The sequence below is a fragment of the Ovis aries genome, chromosome 2 (genome assembly GCF_016772045.2).
Source record: "Ovis aries strain OAR_USU_Benz2616 breed Rambouillet chromosome 2, ARS-UI_Ramb_v3.0, whole genome shotgun sequence".
Classification (NCBI taxonomy): Eukaryota; Metazoa; Chordata; class Mammalia; order Artiodactyla; family Bovidae; genus Ovis; species Ovis aries.
The window spans coordinates 170004272-170016371 of record NC_056055.1 but is presented as its reverse complement, the minus strand read 5'-3'; the positions used below and the strand labels follow the sequence as shown (position 1 = coordinate 170016371).

General features: G+C 37.5%; 1 protein-coding gene across 1 annotated transcript in view; it reads right to left on the bottom strand.

Annotated features, from left to right (window-relative positions):
* The window catches only part of LRP1B (LDL receptor related protein 1B), a 2196232-nt gene that overhangs the window by 252299 nt on the left and 1931833 nt on the right, over positions 1 to 12100 (bottom strand). Inside the window, exon 66 of the mRNA XM_060411151.1 lies at positions 10856 to 10975. Coding sequence (XP_060267134.1) covers positions 10856 to 10975 — 120 coding nt within the window. The remainder of the gene's footprint in view (positions 1 to 10855; positions 10976 to 12100) is intronic.

The window sequence follows — 12100 nt, the reverse complement described above, 5'->3', positions numbered from 1 at the left end:
TGTTTCTTTAAAAAAAATCCACTGTTCCAACCCAGATATTAAAATAAACCTGTAGTTCTTCTCCTTTACAAACTCAATCATAGCCTTACTAACAAAAAGTTATTTTAGGTCTTCTTGCTTTTATTTCAGATCAATTCAGAGTCTGGAATATTCAGTAGGTCTCCTGACTTATTGTATGGACTCCTTTCTAGTTTTCTGCAATAAAAATTAAATCTTACAGCTTTCTCTCATTGAGAGGAATATAATAAAGCATCACCAAATAGTTTCACATTCTTTTGTTTCAGAGACAATCAGTGCATAAAAATTACTGCTGATAATTTATTAAAAAGTGTGCCACTTAGACTATTTAATGATTCACATGTAATTCATTCATTTATTTGTACAAAAGCTAGAAGACAATTTCCTGGCTGCGTTCCTGCAGACAGGCTTTTCTTCAAGGGCTCCTTTGGAAGCACCATATTTATCTTTGGGAGATGCCAAGCTTTGAGGAGAAACATCTAGCATCAAGTGTATAACACAGTCAACAAAACTCAGGAAGGGCTGATTTAATGACATTAAAAGTGGGTGTATATATGTCACTACTAATTGTAAAATAGATAGCTAGTGGAAAGCTCTGTATAATTCAGGGAGCCCAGCCTGGTATTCTGTGATGACCTAGAGCAGTGGGATGGGGGTCAGGATGGGAGAGAGGCTCAAGAGGGAAGGTATACATACATATATATGTATACAGTTATACTGATTTGTGATGTTGTATGGCAGAAACCAACATAACACTGTAAAGCAATTATCCTCCAATTAAAAATAATAAAAATAGAATGAAAAAGTTGTAGTAGCTAAATAGATAAGCAAGAGGCAGTCTCCCTGGCTCCTGACATGACCTGGAGATTTGCAGGATCATGTGCGTCTGAGAAGATCTTAGCTCAAGAGTTTTCATATACAGCAGAAATTTATGAGGTTGTAGCTCACCCAAGTGGAGAAGGCAATGGCACCCCACTCCAGTACTCTTGCCTGGCAAATCCCATGGATGGAGGAGCCTGGAAGGCTGCAGTCCAAAGGGTCATTGAGGGTCGGACACGACTGAGCAACTTCACTTTCACTTTTCACTTTCATGCATAAACCCACTCCAGTGTTCTTGCCTGGAGAATCCCAGGGACGGGGAAGCTTGGTGGACTGCCATCTATGAGGTCGTACAGAGTTGGACACGACTGAAGAAACTTAGCAGCAGCAGCAGCAGCAGCAGCAGCAGCTTACCCAAGAATGGAGTCATAGAGAAAAATAGCCGAACCTACACTTAGGCAATGCCATGGACAGAGGAGCCTGGCGGGCTACAACTAAAGAGTCGGTCACAACTTAATGAGTGAGCACACACACACTTAAGCAAAGAGTGGCGATACCAGCACTCCAAGCATGAGTTCGTTACAGTAGAACAACTCATCAGGTAGCAGAGACCAAAAGGGGTCCCAGAGAATATGAGGATTAGAGGCTTTTCTCCTCACCACCTGCTAACATAAACATTCAAAGTCCACCCTTCCAAATAACTAAGAGATATCATAATGCTACATATCTGAAAATTTAAAATTGGTCTCCCATCAGCCTCCTTTGGGAATCAACCCCCTCATCCCACCCCTCCCACAAAAGTCACAGCCACTAGCAGGGTAGAATCAGAATACATACATTTGTAACCTATATTCAGGAAACATGAATCAAAACAGTAACAGATGTCTTAACCAAACATATTAACATATAAGTGTGGATTGTTTCCCAAGATACAGAACTTAGTATATCATCCTTTCTTGCATATGTGAACAAAGGTATTTCCCCCTAGATTATCTTGAAATCATGGAACTAACATTTACTAAATGTTATTCTAAGTAAAAATTAATAAAAAATTTGAAAATAACTAAGTTCACAAGTCACTAAACTCAAATACCATGACTTATTTTACTACAATCATCAGTATCAGGGCTTTCCTCTTCAGTCTAATTCCAAGCCCTCCATCCTAAGTATAACATTTAGTCTAATATTGCCTACAGGATTAATAGATTCCTGCCTCTAGGCCCTGTCACAACTGCTTTTAATGAACTTTCACGCAAGATGACAATTAGAGCAACTGAGCAGAAAACTGAAGCTTCGTGGGGTCTATAGCACAGTTTGCATAAAGTCTTTTGTACTTTGCTGCTGTTGGTGCTGCTGCTAAGTCGCTTCAGTCATGTCAACTCTGTGTGACCCCATAGACGGCAGATCACCAGGCTCCTCTGTCCCTGGGATTCTCCAGGCAAGAATACTGGAGTGGGTTGCCATTTCCTTCTCCAATGCATGCATGCATGCTAAGTTGCTTCAGTCGTGTCCGACTCTGTACGACCCTATGGGCAGCAGCCCATCAGGCTCCTCTATCCACGGAATTCTCTAGGCAAGAATACTGGAGTGGGTTGCCATTTCCTTCTCTGCTTTTGTACTTTATTTGCCAACAAGTCTGTAATAATTGAAATATGTAGAAATTATCTTTATATGGAAATATTCATATGAACACACTCTACTACTAAAATACCTTAAGCTTCAAATTAATATAGAAAGTATAATACCATCTTTTATAAACTTTTCAGTTCAGTTTAGTCCCTGAGTCATGTCCGACTCTGCGACCCCATGAACTGCAACACACCAGGCCCCCTTATCCATCACCAACTCCCAGAGTTTACCCAAACCCATGTCCATTGTGTCGGTGATGCCATCCAACCATCTCATCCTCTGTCATTCCCTTCTCCTCCGGCCCTCAATCGTTCCCAGCATCAGGGTCTTTTCAAATGAGTCAGCGCTCTGCATAAGGTGGCCAAACTATTGGAGTTTCAGGTTCAACGTCAGTCCCTCAATACTATAAACTATTAGGTACATATTAATAAATGAATACTAACATGGTAAATTTTTAAAAATACATGCAAATGATATATGACTACTTCAGGACAAGGGGAGGAAGGGAAAGGCAAAGTATAGAGATGGGCATAAGTTGTTATTGTGGGATTTGGTTGTTTTAAGAGACAGCTTAGGCCAGATGTTAAAATCTATTAAAAATGGTACATGGTATATAACTATATAACTTTTTGTACAAGTCTGTATGTTTGGAATAGCTTATAATTTAACATGTACTCACTTTAATTTAAAAATGCATTTTTTTTTCCTATATTCTCACAGCTTGAGGACCCTATTCAAATTTCTTCAACAAACATTAATTAGAAAATAAAAGCGAGCATTGACAGATTCTGTCTTTTGGTTCAAGTGTGTTCAATGTCATGTTTGAAATCCAGGCTGTGGAAAGTACAAGGCTACTATGGGAAAGCCAAATTCCTCTCACAAGCCCCGGCTAGTGTGATTATAACAAATTCATTAGTAAATACAATTAACCAAGCAGCAGGTTGGTTATAAATCAAGATGGCTCAAAAGCAGCAAAGGACTCGGAACCAACGTGAAAGCAAGACTCTCTTTGACGACACAGAATTTTAAGTAAGGTAAAAAGATGTAGGAGGCAAGAGCAGAAAGTAGGAAAGGCAAGTGCCAGCACAAAGAGCTGATTCCAGAGAGTGGAGTGGTGAGTACAGAATTGACCGGGAAATCTCACACAGAAAACTGATGAAGAGAATGTTTCCTAGGGTTCTAGGAAACGGAGATTCTAAACTGTAAATCAGGAAGATAGAACATAATGGAAAGACATATTTTGATATCATCTTATCAAATTGTACACATGTTTCAACTCAGATGACAGAGCAGAAGTATGAATCTAGTACAGATCTATCAAATCCCGAAATCTGTATTTTATTACTTAAAGAGAAAACGGCAGGCAGAAGGTGGAGGAAGCTTGAAACTAAGATTCCGAATGAACACCCCAGAGCTGCCACAATTGGAGTAATCCATTTGTTGTGGTCAGGGTTTCAAATGCGGCATGATTTAATGTTGTAATACACAGTGAAACAGCCTTCCAAGAGTCTAGTAAAAGTGTGTATATCTATCTATACACTTATTTTAAAAAGTTTGTTTATCTTTGGGCATAGAGTGAGAAAAGAATAAGTAACTTTGGGCAAAAAGAAGTAATTTTATAACTATTAGCAACTCACAAAATAAAGTTACCACTACAATATTCCATTGGTACCCAAAAGGGATTAGTAATCCTACAGATACCAAAATCCATGGTATCTGTCCCTCATACAAAATGGCTTAGGACAGTCAGCCCTTCATATCTGCTAGTGTGGAACCTGATGATAAGATGGACCCACTGCATTTGCTATGACTGTGAAGGTAATATATATATATATATATATGTATATATATATATATATATATGTATGTATATGTATATTTGCAGAGAAATACATTTAAAAGATGTTTAAAAAATATTTTTCAATTTAAATCCAAATGTGCCAAATGTAGCTTTCATGGATTTAAATTAACCATCTCAAAAACTAGGTGTACAAGATGGGAAACTATATAGTTAATTTAATTTTTAAATTGAAAATCTCACCATGACTAGCATACTGGAAAAGACTCTATTAATATATTGAATCTACATGTATTCAAAGTGATTCAAAATCTCTTTATTCTAACATAGAAATGATTACCATACAATTTTTATACATGTTGAATATTAGTTGTTAAATTTGCAAGTACTCAAGATCTCAAAAATCACACTGGGTTGAATGCAATAGATATGTTGTATTTTGGTAAATATACTAAAACAAAATAATTTTTAAAATATTTACACATTACTGGTTATTTATTTCCCTATTTAACATGTATACATTGTTTACTTGTATGTGTGCTTCTAAACTGCTCTTATTTACAGTTAAAAGCAAAAAACCCAAACTGTTTAATTTAGGTCAAGTTAGAAAAAACTATAATACTGGAACTTTGGGACCGACAGAAGCCAATTAGATATTAAACTATAGATAAATACAAATATTGGTGTTGAAAAATAAGATGTAAGGGTTAGGTGATTTCCAAGAGTGAAATAGAATCTCCCTCCAAAGTAAACGAAGCACAGGGCTAAGAAAATACAGAAAGCACTTGCATTAAAAACTGGTCGCACATGGAGGTGTTGCAACATTTCCTTAATGGCACTTATTACAAGCCTATGATTCATTCTGCTAGGCCACTTGATGTGCAATAATGAAGCTCATCCCTACTTGGTGGCAAGGTGCATTCTCTCCCACAAAAAAACATGTAACTCAAATTCAAATAAAAAGGACTTGGCATGATAGGGTTAATCTTTAAGGAGTGATACATTTCTTCCTGACTCAATCAGTTCAGTTCAGTTCAGTCATTCAGTCATGTCCGACTCTTTGTGACCCCATGAATCGCAGCACACCAGGCCTCCCTGTCGATCACGAGCTCCAGAAGTTCACTCAGACTCACGTCCATCGAGTCAGTGAGGCCATCCAGCCATCTCATCCTTGGTTGCCTCCTTCTCCTCCTGCCCCCAATCCTTCCCAGCATCAGAGTCTTTTCCAATGAGTCAACTCTTCGCATGAGGTGACCAAAGTAATGGAGCTTTAGCATCATTCTTTCCAAAAGAAATCCCAGGGCTGATCCCCTTCAGAATGGACTGGTTGGATCTCCTTGAAGTCCAAGGGACCCTCAAGAGTCTTCTCCAACGCCACAGTTTAAAAGCATCAATTCTTCAGCCCTCAGCCTTCTTCACAGTCCAACTCTCACATCCATACATGACCACTGGAAAACCATAGCCTTCACTAGACGGACCTTTGTTGGCAAAGTAATGTCTATGCTTTTCAATATGCTATATAGGTGGGTGGGTCATAACTTTCCTTCCAAGGATTAAGTATCTTTTAATTTCATGGCTGCAGTCACCATCTGCAGTGAGTTTGGATCCCAAAAATATAAAGTCTGACACTGTTTCCACTGTTTCCCCATCTATTTCCCATGAAGTGATGGGACCAGATGAAATGATCTTCATTTTCTGAATGTTGAGCTTTAAGCCAACTTTTTCACTCTCCTCTTTCACTTTCATCAAGAGGCTTTTGAGTTCCTCTTCACTTTCTGCCATAAGGGTGGTGTCATCTGCATATCTGAGGTTATTGATATTTCTCCCAGCAATCTTGATTCCAGCTTGTGTTTCTTCCAGCCCAGCGTTTCTCATTATGTACTCTGCATCTAAGTTAAATAAGCAGGGTGACAATATACAGCCTTGACGTACTCCTTTTCCTATTTGGAACCATTCTGTTGTTCCATGTCCAGTCCTAACTGTTGCTTCGTGACCTGCATATCGGTTTCTCAAGAGGCAGGTCAGGTGCTCTGGTATTCCCATCTCTTTCAGAATTTTCCACAGTTTATTGTGATCCACACAGTCAAAGGCTTTGGCATAGTCAATAAAGCAGAAATCGATGTTTTTCTGGAACTCTCTTGCTTTTTCAATGATCCAGCGCATGTTGGCAATTTGATCTCTGGTTCCTCTGCCTTTTCTAAAACCAGTTTGAACATCAGGAAGTTCACAGTTCACATATTGCTGAAGCCTGACATGGAGAATTTTAAGCATTACTTTACTAGCGGGTGTGATGAGTGCAATTGTGTGGTAGTTTGAGCATTTTGGGCATTGCCTTTCTTTAGGATTGGAATGAAAACTGACCTTTTCCAGTCCTGTGGCCACTGTTGAGTTTTCCAAATTTGCTGGCATATTGAGTGCAGCACTTTCACAGCATCATCTTTCAGGATTTGAAATAGCTCAACTGGAATTCTATCACCTCCACTAGCTTTGTTCGTAGGGATGCTTTCTAAGGCCCACTTGACTTCACGTTACAGGATGTCTGGCTCTAGGTGAGGGATCACACCATCGTGATTATCTGGGTCATGAAGATCTTTTTTGTATAGTTCTGTGTATTCTTGCCACCTCTTCTTAATATCTTCTGCTTCTGTTAGGTCCATACCATTTCTGTTCTTTATCGAGACCATCTTTGCATGAAATGTTCCCTTGGTGTCTCTAATTTTCTTGAAGAGATCTCTAGTCTTTCCCATTCTGTTGTTTTCCTCTATTTCTTTGCCTTGATTGCTGAGGAAGGCTTTCTTATCTCTTCCTGCTATTCTTTGGAACTCTGCATTCAGATGCTTATATCTTTCTTTTTCTCCTTTGCTTTTCACTTCTCTTCTTTTCACAGCTACTTGTAAGGTCTCCCCAGACAGCCATTTTTCTTTTTTGCATTTTTTTTTCCCCATGGGGATGGTCTTGATCCCTGTCTCCTGTAAAATGTCATATTGCATAGGAACCTGGAATGTCAGGTCCATGAATCAGCAAATTGGAAGTGGTCAAACAGGAGATGGCAAGAGTGAACGTCAACATTCTAGGAATCAGCGAATTAAAATGGACTGGAATGGGTGAATTTAACTCAGATGGCCATTATATCTACTACTGTGGGCAGGAATTCCTTAGAAGAAATGGAGTAGCCATCATGGTCAACAAAAGAGTACGACATGTAGTACTTGGATGCGGTCTCAGAAATAGAAGGATGATCTCTGTTTGTTTCCAAGGTAAACCATTCAATATCACAGTAATCCAAGTCTATGCCCCAACCAGTAACACTGAAGAAGCTGAACGGTTCTATGAAGACCTACAAGACCTTTTAGGACTAACATTAAAAAAAAGATGTCCTTTTCATTATAGGGGACTGGAATACAAAAGTAAGAAGTCAAGAAACACCTGGAGTAACAGGCAAATTTGGCCTTGGAATATGGAATAAAGCAGGACAAAGACTAAAAGAGTTTTCCCAAGAAAATTTCCTGGTCATAGCAAACACTCTCTTCCAAAAACACAAGAGAAGACTCTACACATGGATATCGCCAGATGGTCAACACCGAAATCAGATTGATGATATTCTTTGCAGCCAAAGATGGAGAAGCTCTAACCAGTCAACAAAAACAAGACCAGGAGCTGACTGTGGCTCAGATCACGAACTCCTTATTGCCAAATTCAGACTTAAATTCAAGAAAGTAGGGAAAACCGCTAGATCATTCAGGTATGACCTAAATCAAATCCCTTATGAGTATACAGTGGAAGTGAGAAATAGATTTAAGGGCCTAGATCTGATAGAGTGCCTGATAAACTATGGAATGAGGTTCGTGACATTGTACAGGAGACAGGGATCAAGACCATCCCCATGGAAAAGTAATACAAAAAAGCAAAATGGCTGTCTGACTCAATAAAGCATCAGAAATGAACCATCCCACCAGGGTGTTAACAGAACTAGCAAAAATACACTGCATATCTATATGTATTGAAAACAGAAGAAATGAAAAGTTGCCCTTTTAGCTCCTTGTAAAATAAGGATTGACAAATGCCATGCTAAAATATGATGGTTTCTTTTAATTAAATTAGCACCTGTCCGCAATATCATTTTAGAGTGGGTTTAGGACAAATGGTAACCCTTCTTCAAACTATCTTCTTTTTTCTGTGTGTATGTAAGTATTATCATACAGGTCTGGAACTTAAAGCAGTAATTGTGGCTAGGAGAATTCTATATAAATTTATAACAGAAAATATATAAATAATTTTTTCTTTATATGGAAAAAATGAGCTGGATTCACGCTATGTTCATAGAGCAGATGCTTTCATGTCAAATAACATTGCATTCAAGTTCCCTGTCTACCATTTGTTAGCTCTACAATTTGAGGCACGTTACTCCTGGCTCTCATTTTTCTCATTCACGAAATAGGGATAATAAAGACTTTAAACGAAGTAATCACTACAAAGCTCTGAACACATTTCTTGGGTTATACGGTGGACATCACATAAATAATAGGCATTATGATGATGATGATTAATAATTATCAGTTTGAATAATATAATGTTCCAAAACAGTTAAATCACATCGAAGTGAGGAAGAAGAATAAAATTTAAAAAAATTCACTTAGTAAATTATTCAGATAGGTAATATAAGTCACTTTTTCAAGTTCATTTGGTAAACAAAAATACAAAAGCCAACAGAGTAAAACAGCCAGTAATGTAAACTAGTCTGCAAAACTGATAACTGTTATAGACAAACTGGTGATGGATGTAGTTTGAGGCCATGTGAGTTGATTAGGAAGACCAGTTCCACAAAAGTGATGAATGGTGGTTTTATGATATCAGAAAATGAATAAGCCACGGTGGTTGCATGTCCTGAAGACATAGGAGACAATATTAAACAACAACAACTCTTAAAGACACTATATTGCTTATGATTATCCATGCAGCTCATGAATTTTTTTTTCAATATAATGAAACTTGAAAGAACCTAAAGGCTTTTCATTATGTTAATTTCTCCCAGAGGAGTGAAAGAGTAAGGTAGAATCGAGATGATACATTTAAGACAATTTTTTCTTAGAAGCTTGGAAGTGCTTTCTTTAGCTTAGACAAACTTTGTCTTTTCTACCTAATTACTATATGAAATGTTCTTTTGCCTCCCCCAAAATGAAAAGTTTGCTGGACTTACCTAAAGTGATTAGCTTTAATTAATGTTTACTAGATGTTGATAAAAATGAGTTACACATAACAATAACTTTCATTTTCTGTTTCACATTGTCAGGATAGAATAAAATGCTTTAAACAAAATGAATACATATTTCTTTATTTCTGCAATGTTAATAAGTTATAATATATTATAAATAAAATAACTGACTTCAAGTGAAAATGTTAATGTTTTAGAAACATGCTATCTTAAGTGATTACTGTCACCTACTGAAACAAGAAAATGCTTTTATTATTGTTTTTCTCCCTCCTCCTCGCCACCATGTTTAAGAATGAACAATAATCATTGGATAAAAGGACAATTATATGACATTTAAGGAGGAAAGTGAAGTTTAGAACAATAAGATGGAGAAGGCAATGGCAACCCACTCCCGTACTCTTGCCTGGAAAATCCCATGGACAGAGGAGCCTGGTGGGCTGCAGTCCATGGGGTCACTAGGAGTCGGAGACGACTGAGCGATTCACTGTCATTCTTCACTTTCATGCTTTGGAGAAGGAAATGGCAACCCATTTCAGTGTTCTTCCTGGAGAATCCCAGGGACGGGGGAGCCTGGTGGGCTGCCGTCTATGGGGTCGCACAGAGTTGGACACGACTTCCATTCTGAAGTAGATCAACCCTGGGATTTCCTTGGAAGGAATGATGCTAAAGCTGAAATTTCAGTACTTTGGCCACCTCATGCGAAGAGTTGACTCATTGGAAAAGACTCTGATGCTGGGAGGGATTGGGGGCAGGAGGAGAAGGGGACGACAGAGGATGAGATGGCTGGATGGCATCACTGACTCGATGAACATGAATGTGAGTGAACTCCGAGAGTTGGTGATGGACAGGGAGGCCTGGCGTGCTGTGATTCATGGGGTCGCAAAGAGTCGGACAGGACTGAGTGACTGAAATGAACTAAACTGAACTGAACTGAACTGAAGCGACTTAGCAGAGGCAGCAGCAGAACAATAAGAAAATAGTTTCATTGTTTCTATTCATTAAATGCTAATAGCATGTGCATATGCTAACATAAGATGATAATTCTATCTTATCTTTTAGATCCACCTTTTAGAAAGTTCTGACTGATGCTAAAACAATACTTACCCTTCTGTCTTAACCCTCCATGCTTTTTAGAAAATGGCTAACCTGATGTTACTGACTCTCAGAACACAGGGATAAAACTTTAGGGACTCTTTTTTTTTTTTTTCAGATTTTATTTTATTTTACTTTACAATACTGTATTGCTTTTGCCATACATCAACATGAATCCGCCACGGGTGTATACACTAGTTGTATCAGAATTGTGTTCAAATTCGCCTCACTCTGGCCATCTCAGATGATGAGATAAATACAACAAGTAAGATCCACAAAACACTCACCACAGTTAGCCTCATCTGATGCGTCTGCACAGTCCGGATCCTCATCACAAACCCACAGCTTGGAAATGCAATGTTTGGTAGTTTTACATTGGAAGTAGTCTGGAGAACAGCTGTTTTCAGCTTCAAAGGAAAGCATCTATTAAAATGCAGCTTTGGACAAGAATAGATGTTTTAATTTAAAAAAGATTAAATAAATTTTATGTTAATCAATTGAAAATGTATCTTTTCTTAATAAGGCCCTGAAGGTGATAAGTTTTAACTTTTAATTATCTGCAATGTATTCCTATTATCTATTTCAGTAGAAATAAATAAAACATATTTCTTCAATGATGTATTTGATAAAAATAAGAGTTTTTAAAATCACCCTACCCTTGATTAAATATCTTGAAACTAACTTAAAAAAAGAATTCAGATTTTTTTCAAAATATATATTTTTCAGATAAATTTAAGAATTTACACAGAGACATTTTTATAAATAGGAAAAGACATAAATCAGAAGATATTAGTGAATGAGAGAATAAAAAGCATAGAATTTATTAAAACCTCTAGTTGTGCCGAGGTTTTGAGAGACGAGGCGAACATCTGACTGAAACTATAAACTGCTTCACAAATCTTCGTCAGCTTAATAGATCAGCTTCTAGAATGGCTAAACATAAAGAACTGGCACCGACTTTATTCTGAATGCACCATCTTAATCAAATTGCTGGATGACTGAACATTATTTACTGATAAAAGTTTTAGAGGAATAAAATAAAACTTCAGCAAGACAGAATGTTGACAGCAGTTCTGCTGAGAGCTTGAACTTGACAGGTGCCCTATGGTTCAGACCCTGTGTGTGTGTGTGCCTGCCTGCCTAGGGGCACATATGCATATGATGTAAACTCTTCTGCCTTCCATTTTATGATTATTTATTTTTCATGAGATATTGAAATAAGAGGTGAACAGAAATAAAAATATGTTACAATTGTTTTTTGAAGTACCTTGTTAAGATATTCTAGGAGGAGCATTATTTAGTTTTTAATGAATAATTTTATTCAGTTATTTTGCCCAGATTTTTTGTTTTTTGATACACTCAATATGTCATTACTAGGAAAAAGCAATCTCTAATAAAAATGGTGTTGATTTCAAGTAACTAATTAAATCAACAGAAGACAATTACATGTAGCTATGTAATATAGTAAAAAATCATTTTTAAAAAAGCACTGTAATCACTGATAATTTGTTTTTGCTGCTTCTCTTAAGGAT